Source organism: Myotis nattereri (genome assembly GCF_964212035.1).
Source record: "Myotis nattereri genome assembly, chromosome: 3".
Lineage (NCBI taxonomy): Eukaryota > Metazoa > Chordata > Mammalia > Chiroptera > Vespertilionidae > Myotis > Myotis nattereri.
In genome coordinates, this window is record NC_138077.1 from 73,733,744 (window position 1) to 73,746,818 (window position 13,075).

At 39.8% G+C, this 13,075-nt stretch overlaps 1 protein-coding gene across 1 annotated transcript in view; it reads left to right on the forward strand.

Annotated features, from left to right (window-relative positions):
- CBLB (Cbl proto-oncogene B) overlaps nucleotides 1-13,075 on the forward strand; it is a 246,578-nt gene that overhangs the window by 162,104 nt on the left and 71,399 nt on the right. The window contains exon 10 of the mRNA XM_081086562.1: nucleotides 2,681-2,884. Coding sequence (XP_080942688.1) covers nucleotides 2,681-2,884 — 204 coding nt within the window. The remainder of the gene's footprint in view (nucleotides 1-2,680; nucleotides 2,885-13,075) is intronic.

Here is a 13,075-nt window from a genome sequence, read left to right on the forward strand (position 1 = left end):
ATTAACTCTCAACAAAGATAAAGCTGAAGATATCTTTTGTGGTATATACATAAAACAGCCACTCTAACACACATCAGTGATTTGTATAGCATTTCAGGTTGGAGAGATGAAGTAAAACCTAAATTGGGTTTTAGATTAACTGGTCCCAGTCTTTTTCTTTTATCATCAAGTTGTTATTGCCTTTCAGCCCTTACCTTTCCAAACTTAATCTTTGCAGTCACCCTTTGTTTGGAAATAGATGACAAACTGTAAATCATTTTTAACCAAAACAGCATGCAAATTGACCTTGAAGGTTCTAAGAGAAGCCTTTGGAGCTGAGAATAGTGGCTCACACATTCTCGGGAATGCACTTAAAATAGTATGACTTTAATGTTTTAGATTGAGTGGACTAATTTTTAGTAATAATTATATTGTAGTTAGACCTTAAAAGATTTTCTGTTTGTAGATAATACAGACTAAAACATTTACAGATGAATTTATGTAATATGTAGGATATGCTTCAAAGTAATCCAAGAGTGGAGGAAGCAAGCAAAAGTACAGGTGAATCAGGATTGGGTGAATTGATAATGGATTCATACGGATTCATTATACTTTCTCTCTTCTTTTGTATATGTTTAAATCTTTCTCTAATATTTTTTTCAATGAATGAATGAGTGAAGTGTCCACTTACAGCCTAGAGTACTGTTTTCCATCCTTCATACAGCAAAGACACAGGGAACATCAGCTCTTTCACATCCTGCTCTTATTTTAGGACAACCTTTTTGAAATTATTTTATGCAGATCTGTAAGAAAATTCCAGGAGTGGCACACAATATAGATCCCTTTTGACTTTTATAATAAGGGGATTTACCCAGATGACAACATATATTCAATGTGTATTTAAATTTAATGTTCTTTTTATTTAAAGGTTTAATTTTGCTTAAATATTTACTCCTGTGCTAGAAAATATCAGGTTAAGATATTTTCAATTTTATCATTCATAAAATGTGGAGCAAATAATATTTAAGTTGCCTCAAAGCCCACCTGAGCATGTGTGGAATTAACGTCACATGTGCTCAGTCAGGTCCGGTGGGCTTTGAGGCAACTTAAATATGTATTAGCATGTCTATATATTTTTTTTCACCACTTTGTTTCAACTATTTTACCATTCTAAGTAAGGGAATGTTGCAATTTCTTCTCATTAACAAACCCAAAGAGTGTTTGTTTGTATGTGTTCCTTTGATAATTTCTTTGGCAATGTAGATGTTCAGTTTGCTGATCTGAGTGACAATTGGGAAAGAACTACCTACCTACCATAGAGGGGTTGTTCAGTCATTGTCCCGTGAGAGGAGAGTGAGAGTGTTATTCCACAGTTAGTCAGTGTGTCACTGTAGGGCAGGTAGATCACCAGTTTCCCATCATACTAAGGGGGTGGGGCAGTCTTGAATTAAGTACGGAATGGTTTCTTTAAAGATGTCAGTTTCCTTTGCATCCCTTCTCTCTAAAATGGTTCTGATTCATCCCATTTCTGCCTTTCAATGATTTTATGACTTTTATTTTTTCTTAAATGAAACACTGCTAAATTCAGGGTAAAATGCAGAAACAAAAATATAGTGGTGAATATAGTATATCATCTATCTTCCTTTTTTATGTATATTTTTATTGATTTCAGAGAGGAAGGGAGAGGGAGAGAGAGAGAAACATCAATGATGAAAATCATTGACGAGCTGCCTTCATCACACCCCCTACTGGGGATCAAGCCCACAACCTGGGCATGTGTCTTAACTGGGAATTGAACCATGACCTTCTGGTTCATAGGTCGACACTCAACCACTGAGCCATACACCAGCTGGACACCATCTATCTTTATGAAGCAGCGTAATCAGCAGAGCAAGAGAAAAGTCTTGTCCTATTTTCCTGCTAATTGAGAATTCTGAAGGCAGTTAGTTTTGAGAAATGGAATTGGGAGACTTTGAATAAAACCTTTATTAATTACCAATAATAAATTTATGTCCCAAAAGTATTTGTACAAATCTTTTTGTAGTATCTAGTTTAAAAGATGAGGGGCAAAGCTTGCTATGTCACATAGTGTTATTTTCCATATGAGCTGTGCCAGGATGCGGGCTCTCAGGACAGATTATGGCTTCTGAATGTAGATTTACTTTATTTTTCCCACTGATTACTTATAAATCAAGTTTTTAAAAGACTGAGGCAATTAAAGTGGCAATATCTAGCCATAGTTTTATGCACAGGAATTTTTCCAGAATGGATTTTAAAATGGATTGTTCTTATAGTTCTTATTATTTTATTTATAATGAACTTTTGTAAAAAATGTTCTTTTTATAAAATGTTTGTATTGGTGCCTTTTAAAGAGGGACATGATTCAACTTCTTGTTTTCTGCAGCACTAAAGTTTTGATACATTAAAATTATTAGGAAAATTAGATTAGGTTCCTTTTCTTTGGCAAAGCAAACTTTTTTAAAAACGGAATTTTTCTTTAAAAGTTTGAAATTAGAAATACTGTACATTTATCATATATTTTGGCTTTTTGTTCTATTCCACTACTGCTTCCCCTACCCCCACTGACTAGCCTAAAATATCTTTTTTTGCAACTTTGTTTTATACTTATAAAACTTTGGTTCCTCCCAGTACTGTTTTATTTAAACAAAGACCAATCAGCACATTTTATGTGTTTGTTCAGGAGTCAGATGGCCAGGGCTGCCCCTTCTGTCGCTGTGAAATAAAAGGAACGGAGCCCATAATTGTGGACCCCTTTGATCCAAGAGACGAAGGCTCCCGGTGCTGCGGCATTATGGACCCCTTTGGAATGCCGATGCTGGACTTGGATGATGACGATGACCGAGAGGAGTCCTTGATGATGAATCGGTTGGCAAATGTTCGAAAGGTAAAACTGGAAAACATAGATTTAATTAGGGTGGTTTGTGGGCATGAAAAAGATATGATGGTGTTACAGATGCAGTGTGACTGTGTTTTGGAAAGAAAGATTCAGGCATCAAAAGGAAGGTGAAGATACAAGGTATGCTGACAGGATGATGAATTCATAGGATGTGAAAGAACTGTGGACTCAAACTACATTATCACTGGTAATAACTTCAAAATGAGAGATGGTGAGAGCTTTCATATAGAACTATACAATAGCTAAGACTGGTAATAGCAGAATGTGAATAAACATTAAGAAATAAAGTTATTAAAATTGGAAATGATGAAACTGATTAAAATTAGTCTTTGTTGAAGTCTAAAAGAAGTGTCCAATAAAGTTCTTTTCTTCCCAGGAAAGTCAGCCTTCTGTTGGCTACTAAGAGGTCACACAAGATTTACCTTTGTGCATTTACCATAACTGTGGTTCACTGTTGCTGACTCACAAAATTGACTTTGTGAGTTCACTGAGAATGGATGCTACTGCCCATTTGGAGTTTACCAAGCTCACCAGAGACTAGTCAATGAACCAGAATGCCAATTGAGTAATTTACAAACTAGAAATAGAATGACCAAGAGAGCTAGACTCTAGATATCAAGCTAGTTTCTGTACAGTAGATGCATGAATTTCAGATTATATTCAGAACTTCTGTGCTCTCAATGTCAGTGAAATGGCAATGAGTGGTATTAAAGAGCCTGCAAACACCATATGAAGGTGCCCGCCAACTCATGGCAGGCATGGCTAATCAATCATGGCCCTCTTCCCTGCCGTATTCATACTTGGCCTACACAGCCTGTGGGACCTCCACTCCAATTCATTACTATTTGGCAGGTAACAGGAAACCTATTTGCCAGGGTGGAGTGCTGATAATGTGAAATGGCATCAAGTTGTATTTGCCATATGCATCTCTTTCTGGTAGGAAATCACTTGAAGCAGAGAACATAAATGGCTATTCAAATGCAAATTTAAAATAATTAAAATGTAATAAAATTTTAAAATTTCATTCCTCAGACACACTTGACATATTTTAAATGCTTAGTGGCCACTTGCATTATGGCTACTGTATTAAACCTGACAGAAATAGAACATTTTATATAGGTATTGAAGTATCTAATGAAGGTACATATAATAGAAGTATCCAATAGATAATTCTGTTGGACAGAGTTTCATTAGATCATACCTACAGGCTTTACTGGAAGAAACTAGGTCTTGGTGCAAAGTACATTTCATTTAAATTTAATAACCTAATGATCTTAGTTTTGTCTGGATATATGACTGTGATTTAGCACTCGAATCAGCAGACTATGGCCTATTTTTGTTTGGTTTTCTGTGAGCTAAGAATGATTTTACATTTTAAATGGTTATATATTTAAATGATTTTACGAGTACCTACATAATTTTCTTGACTTGCAAAGCCTAAAATATTCACTATCTGGCTCTTACGATATAGTCCCCAGGCCTAGGGCACTGTAAGCATTTAAAGAATGTTTATTGAATGCACAGATAATAGGGAATGATACAAAAGTGTTTTAGAAGCAAACAACAGGTCAAGTAGTCCAGGTGACTTAGATGATAATATTTTCTAGCTAGAAAAAGGGCATTTCAATCTTCTTTACTAAATGGATTTTCTTCTTTCAGTGATTCATGTCAGGGGAGATCTTAAGAGCAATTCTTTTAAGAATTTTGTACCCTTTACTGCTTGGGGGGAAATGGTATTTGCCATGTAGGATTTTGGGAAAAGTTGCATTCTGGGCCTATTTCCCATTGGACAAGTTGAAGCTTGAGCTCTGTTTCAGGAGGTGCCCTGACTAGTGAAAAGAGTCACTGGTAACGTGAAATGAACAGAATGCTGAAGGTGGCTTGAGTGGTTTTCCCTACCTCTTTAGCAGTGTCTCGGCCATGCATGTTTGGTTCTCCCTACGTTCCTGCGAGCTCTCTGGCAAGGGAGCTGAGTGAATTTTTACATTAATCTCCTCTTTAGTTTATGCAGAAAAGAGAATGGTACTTTCAGACATTATTGTCCCAAAACTACCAATTCAGTGGCTTATTTGACAGTCAATAGTGTCATTGAGTAAGAGCTTTCATTGCAGCCAATTATTTCTATACATCCCTATAGCAGTTAGATACTGGAGAAGTTTAAGAAACTTGTAATTATTTCTTTTTAGGTTGAGGAATCAATATTTCAATGTAATGCCTTTCTGTGCACTGATCTGCTTCTAGTCAATTAAACAGACTGGATTTTATAATATTTCATAAATCGCTGCCACTTAGTAAAACCTAAATATTAATGTAGATAAAAGCATCAGTTATTTCTGAATAACTGGCAAAAAGGTTGCTGAACCTATGCTCCCATAACATGCTATATGTACTTCCATTTCAGTAGAAGTACTGAATTGTTAGTGTTTTATTTAGAGGACTGTCTTCTCTAGGAGACTTAATTCTTTTTTTAAAAAAAATATATTTTATTGACTTTTTACAGAGAGGAAGGGAGAGAGATAGAGAGTTAGAAACATCGATGAGAGAGAAACATCGACCAGCTGCCTCCTGCACATCCCCCACTGGGGATATGCCCGCAACCCAGGTACATGCCCCCGACCGGAATCGAACCCGGGACCTTTCAGTCCGCAGGCCGACGCTCTATCCACTGAGCCAAACTGGTCTCGGCAAGAGACTTAATTCTTAAGGCTAGGGCCAGTATCTTATTACCATTGTGTTCCCTGGCACCTAAACACACTCAGTGAATATTTACTAAATATTCTTTGAGGCCAGTGACCTGATCTATACATCTTTTTATCTTTGTTCCAATCTGAATATATATGTACAATACATCAAATTGTAAGTTTTATCCAGTTCTGTCATACAGCTGAGATTATAAACAAATATAATACAGTCATTGTGACATCATAGCTCTTCGGCCAGAATTTTCCTTCTCTATGTTTATTTAATCTTTCTGTTGCCTCATTCACTTATTCATTTTAAAACTATTTTATTTTCTTAGCTCCAAGAGTAACTACAGTCATTGTCCAGGAAAACAATTCATTTTTTTATCTGCTTTTTCAAATTCTCATCTTATCTTTCTCTTCTTTTATGAATAGGTAGATGACTATATTGTGGACTCTTTTTGCCTATCTTAAGCATACTGCAATCTTTAAATTAGTAATGATTTTTTCTGGCTGGTTTACTCAGTTGGTTACAGCATCATTCTAATATGGCAAGGTTACAGGTTCTATCCAGTCAGGCCACATACAAGAAGCAACCTATGAATGCATAAATAGAACAAGTCGATCTATCTCTATCTCTATCTCTATCTCTATCTCTATCTCTATCTCTATCTCTATCTCTATCATCTCTCATACTCTCTAGAATCAATCAACATATAAAAAAAAAATAGTAATGCTTCCATCATATCATAGTGGACTGGAGCTGTTTGTATATTACTGTTACCTTGGTGAGATCCCATTCCACAGCCAGAGTTTATAAATAGTAGCATACTAAACATATAGATTGTATTATTATAAATGTATATCATAATGCTAATTTTACAGATGCAAATAGAACTTACATAATACAGTGTATTGGTCGCCTTCCTTGGTATAGGCTGTTTTATGATTTTAACTGGAACATGTTTTAGATTTAGTTTCAAGTTGTACCATTGCCTGTGTCCTTGAAGTGTCAGAATTTCTAGGATAATTGGATCTGATGTGAGCCCTCAAAGGAATTCCAGGGCATGATTGGTAGGATCACATCCTTCTCTCTGACTTCAGGGAGATCAGAGCTTAGAAACGGTGTCTGTTGCTAGTCAGAATTTTGTTTCATTTTTCCAAGGGTGTAAAGGGAAGTCTTAATATTTCCTTAGTAATTATGTTGATATAATGTATTATTATTCACCAAATACATAAAATTATAAGCAAAATAAAGATTTTCATACATAATAAAAATATTGACAGACTGAATTAGTATATGAACCCAGATTAATTCATTTGGTTTTAAACATTATATTTTTTAAAACAGTATTTAAAATAGAAATGATTTTTGCCATAAAAGAACAAAAATGGGTGTGACCATAGATCAAGGGAATTATTTGTCTTGTAGTTTTATTTAATTCTCTTAACGTTGCTGTCGTCAATTAAAACATATTACTAATTAAAAACTTAACATATCACCCAATTCTTGCTTTTTCTATACTAATAAAAGAGAAATATGTAAATTGACCATCACTTTGTGATGCCCACCAGCCAATCAGGAGTATGCAAATTAGCGGGACAAAGATGGAGGCGGCCACAGAGCCAGCTAGAGCGGGTGGGAGGCTTGGGTCACCCCCAGCGACAGAGGAAGCCAAGTTTCCCACCCACCTGGGCCAGCCGCCAAAGGAGGGGCCTGTGGGCGGCAGCCATGGAGCCGGCTTAAGTGTGCAGGAGGCTTGGATCACCCAGGCCAGCAGCCGAGGGAGGGGCCTGCAAATGGCCCTCAGCCCCTCACCCAGGCTGGCCACCACCATCAGGGTTAGGGTCCCCAGTGGGGGGCGTGGCCAGCCTGAAAATGGCCCTCAGCCCCTTACCCAGGCTGGCCACGCCCCCTTGGGTGAGGGTCCCCACTGGGGGGCATGGCCAGCCTGCAAACAGCCATCAGCCCCTCACCCAGGCTGGCCATGCCCCCTCCAGCACGGACCCTCACCCCATGGGGGCGTGGCTGGCATGCAAACTGCCCCAGCCGCTCGTCCAGGCTGGCACCATCACCAGCAGGGACCCCCACCCCAATAGGAGTGTGGCCAGCCTGAAAACCACACCAGGTCCCTTGCCCAGGCTGCCCCACCCCAAAAGGGAACCCCCACCCTGATCTGGGACACCCTTCAGGGAAAACCAGCCAGCCTCCACCTGTGCATCAGGCTCTATCTATATATATAAAACCCTACCAGTTGCTATGACACACACTGAGCACCAGGGGGCAGACTCTCAACATAGGAGCTGCCTCCTGGTGGTCAGTGCGCTCCCACAGCCAACCTCCCATGGTCCTTCCCTCTGGCCGGCTGGCCCCTCTTGGCAAGAGGACCTGATTGGCCAGATGAAGGAACCCCACCTGTGCACGAATCTGTGCACCAGGCCTCTAGTCTATACTAATAAAAGGGTAATATGCTAAATAGACTGGGACACCTTCCAGGAGACCTTCCAGACATTCTTCTGGACAAAGCCATGGTTGCGGGGCCGAGGTAGAGGCAATTAGGGGCCAAGAGGGGAGGGCAGTTGTGGGTGATCAGGCCAGGATGGGATGGCAGTTGTGGGTGAGCAGGCTGGTGGAGCGGTGCATTGGGGATGATCAGGCCAGTGGGGGATGGGGGGCAGTTGGGGGTGAGCAGGCCATTAGTCGGGGTCAGTTGGAGGCAATCAGGCCAGCGGGGGAAAGTTGGGGGTAAGCAGGCCAGCAGGGGGGCAGTTGGGGGAGATCAGGTTGGCAGGGGGGCAGTTGGGGGCAAGCAGGCCGGCATGCAGAGTGGTTAGGGGCAATCAGGCAAGAAGGCAGGGGAGTGGTTAGAAGCCATCAGTCCCAGATTGCGAGGGGGATGTCCAACTGCCGGTTTAGGCTCGATCCTTGTGGGACATTCCCCAAGGAGTCCCAGATTGGAGAGGGTGCAGGCCAGGCTGAGGGACACCCCCCAACCCTGTGCACAAATTTTGTGCACTGGGCTACTAGTCTAATAATAAGGGTAAAGGAAGGAATCATAGTATTGCTAATCTTGAGGAAAGAGTTTCTGTGTACAGATCAATGTCTTTGAAGTGTTTTTAGAAGAGTGTTGTAACTTTAATGTGACTTAGATCCCAACTGCAGGACTTGAGCCTTTGCTGGAGCCGTAACGACAAAGATTATAACCTCAGTGAAATACAGGACTCAAAATAAACATCCACAGTGTAGAACATGATTCTCCACAAGGGCAGTTCTGCCTCCCAAGGGTGTTCAGTAATATGTGGGACATTTTTGGTTTTCACCATAACTGATGGGCAGGGGAAACCACTGGCATTTAGTGGGTGGGGCCAGAGATGTGAAACATCAATGCCACCCAAGAAGAATCATGCTGACCACCTGCAGGTCGTCCTCACTTCTCCCACTGTGCCCACAGGTACAGTCAGGGATGACAGTAAGCAATACAGAGCCACAGATTCATGTTTGCCATTTAATTGCATTCAGTTTACTGATTTTTCTTAAAGCTCTTCCCACAAAATAGTATCATTTTCATCATTAGTATGTGATTAACAAAGCAAAACACTGCTTTGTCCAAGTACTACATGACGTTACAGGGGACCTTGAAGATATCCTATATAATAAAAAAGCCTAATATGCTAAGTGTGTGGTCGTCTGTCCGGCCGTTCAACCAATCAAAGAATAATATGCTAATGATATCCCAAGGCTGCTCAACTGCTCGCTATAATGTGCACTGACCACCAGGGGGCAGATGCTCAGTAAGTTAGCTTGCTGTTGGGTTCCAGCTGATTGGGACTGAGCAAGACGGTCCGGACACACTCTGGAGCCCTCCCACGTTCCCTCCCCAGCTGGTCAACCTCCTGCATCCCTCCCTGGCCCTGATCATGCACCGGTGGGGTCCCTTGGCCTGGCCTGCACCCTCTTGCAATCTGGGACCCCTCAGGAGATGTCGGAGAGCCGGTTTCGGCCTGATCCCACAGGCTAGGCTGAGGGACCCCATTGGTGCACGAATTCATGCACCAGGCCTCTAGTTGTTATATATTCCACACAAACAGTTTGAGTATGTTAGGAGAAGCAAGCCCTTGAACTCTTGTACTTGACTTGGCCTCTCCTGGTGGACCTCGAGCTCCTGGGGGGCAAAGTGGCTCCTAGCTCTTCTTTTCATGGCCAGAGACTGGCCAGTATGATGCAGAGTATGGCACTGAGAAAGGCCATGTTGCTTTTTACTTAGTGTTCAGGGTGACACAGTCCCTAACTGTACTTTTCTTAAAGCGATGGTCCCTGGAGTCCATAAATCTGGGTTCATGTTCTAGTTTCGCTACTTAATAATTGCGCCTTGTGTTGCTTATTTGACCCTGTGCCTCATGCCTTGGTGATCTTGTCTGTGAAACCCTACCTCTGAGGGTTGAGATTAAATGAATTAATATATGTAAGGCCATTGGAACAGTCCTGGTACATAGTATACATTAAGTATTAGTTGTTATTAACATTACTTTTTATATAATGTTACTGAAGACTCCTGAAATATTGTTATAGTTCTGAAAATTAAATGACAGTATTTTTGAGACATTTATGGAAGTTTTATTTTTTTAATTTTAGATACTTTTATCAAACACCAAAACTATATTAGCTTGACAAGCAGTTGGTTGTAATTTTTTAATGTATCAATATCTATACATAGTTATGATTTGATTACATGGTCACATTAAAATAATGTACTCAGAAACCATCTTTTATGTTTAAAACTCAGAGAAAATGCAAAGTTGCCAACATGTCAGTTGATACTACATTTTAAGGACTGAATAATTTGCATGAGCTTAAGAATTTTATTTTCTGATTAAGTATTCTCTAATGTAGTAACTCAATAGTAATTGCTTATTTAAACCAGCTGTACCTGGTGTTTTGTAGCAATAGGGGTTTCACATAAGGGCATTTTTCAGTGACTGGGCCGATTAAGTGACTGCCCCTTAATTCTCAGGATGTTCTTGTTTTTCAGCCATTTTTATGGAAATATTTCTGAATTACATGTCACCTTTCCCTGACTGCTCAAAATTGGTTATGCAGCTGAGTGAACCAAAGGGCATAAGAAGCCATTACAATCAACATGACATACTTCTCAAAGCTTACATTTTGCTACAAGATTTAAGGGGAGGTTGCACGAAAAGAGGGGAACCAGACATTTAAATTAAAATCACATATATTTGGATCAGGATGTAAAATTCATAGAAATGTTTAAAGAAAAATGTGAAACTTTAAAGAATGTTCAGGGCTATGGAGCCTGGAGATTACATCCTTCTCATAAAAGGTGCTTCAAGGAGAAGCAGTATACCTCTGTGTAGTTAACAATGTTTCACATTTTAATGAAACTGTGCCCTTGGGGTTATTCTACTGGTGAGGCTGTTAGCAGTTCTTTAAAGTAGACTCTGTTGGCAGTTTTATTGACTGCCTCCCTGTCAAACCTCAAAGAGAAGTCAGCTCTTAATCCAGTCACTCTCTCCATGTATGCTTCAGTTTTCCTGTTCTTCAGTGCTTCTAATTGTGGTATCTAAAAATTTCCAGAAGTTATTAGTGGAACATGAATGATAAAATAGTGAATATCACTTTACACAAACACACATCCATGTTCTTAGTAAGAGTAGGAAGGTGCCTGCCTACATTTCCTTCCTACAGGGAGAAAAGCAGCAGAATTCCTCCCTCCCTCTTGATAGAGGATTTTCTTTTATTGGTGGTTGTTTTGCTCTGTGTTGTTTTTATATTAAGACTTTCACAAACAGCAGTGTGGTGGTTGCCAGCGGAAAGGGGTGCGGGGAGAAGGGAGTCCTAATATATAGTGACAGGAGACTTGACTTTGGGTGGTGGGTATACAGTGCAATAGACATATCTTGTAACATAGAAACCCACACCTGATACCTGTATGTTCATGTTGACCAATGTCCCCCCAGTAAATTTTAAAAATTAAAAAAAATATATTGAACTAAAAAGAAAAGACTTTCAGATCAGTTTTAGAGCTTTTGGAGCAAAAAAATTGAGGGGCCCCTACAGATATTTTTCATACACCTCCTGCTCCCACACATGCATAACCTGCCCCATTATCAACATCCCCCTCCAGAGTAGTACATTTGTTATAATTAACACACCTCTGTTGGCACCTCATTACCATCCAAAGTCCGAAGTTTACATTAGGGTTCATTTTGGAAGTTGTTCATTCTATGAGTTTGGACAAATGTATACATATCCACTGTTAGTATCATGCAGAGTATTTTCTCTGCCCTAAAAATCTGTGTTCTGCCTGCTCATCTCCCCCACCACAGTCCCCAGCAACCATTAATCTTATTATTTTTCAACCATTAATCTTTTTACTGTCTCCCTAGTTTTGTCTTTTTCATAATGTCTAGTTTGAATTGTATGTACATAGCCTTCTCAGATTGGCTTCATTAATGTAGTAATATGCAATAACATTCTTCCATGTCTTTTAATGGCTTGACAGTTTAGTAGTAGGTAAGTTTCCATTGTTTTGATGTAGCACATTTTATTTATTCATTTACCTACTGAAGGGTATATTGGATGCTGCCAAGTTTTGGCAATCAAGAATAATTATGATGAATATCTGTGTTCAGGTTTTTGTGTGGACAAAAGTATTCAACTCCTTTAGGTAAATACCAAAGAGTATGATTACTGTAGTATATGGTAAGAGTATGTTTAGTATGTAAGAAACCATCAAACTGTCTTCTAAAGTGTCTATACTGTTTGCATTTCCACTACCAATGAATACGTGTTCTTGTTGGCCCACATCCTCATCAGCATTTGGCGTTGTCAGTGTTTAGGGTTTTGGCCATTCAAAAAGATGTACAGTGTTATCTCATTGTTGTTTTAATTTATATTTCCCTCATGACATGCTGTGTAGCATTTTTTCATATGTTTATTTGCCATCTCTATATCTTCTGGGAGGCTTCTGTTAAGGCCGTTGGCCCTCTTTTTAGTACAATTATTAGTTTTCTTAATTGTTGAGTTTTAAGAGTTCTTTGTATATTTTAAATAAAAGTCCTTTTGTCAGTTGTGTCATATATATCCTATCTAATAAAAGAGAAACATGGTAATTGGCGTACGACCACTACCCTTCCCATTGGCTAATCAGGGCAATATGCAAATTAACTGTCAGCCAAGATGGCAGCCGGCAGCCAGGCAGCTTGAAACTAACATGAGGCTTGCTTGCTTCAGTGACGGAGGACTCCAACGTTCCCTGCCTGCCACTGCAGGCCTCTGAGCTGCAAGCAACTATGTAACAAACATAGAAGCTAAACAAAACCCCAGAAACCTGCCGGGCTTCAGCCAGCAGGATCGCAACATTGTAAGCAAAGGCCAGAAACCTACTTTCAGCAGCGGAGGCCTAAGAGCTGGAGCCAAGCCTCAAAGCTAAAGCTGGCCCAGAATAAAAAAAAGAAAAAAAGGAGCGGTTGGGAGCTT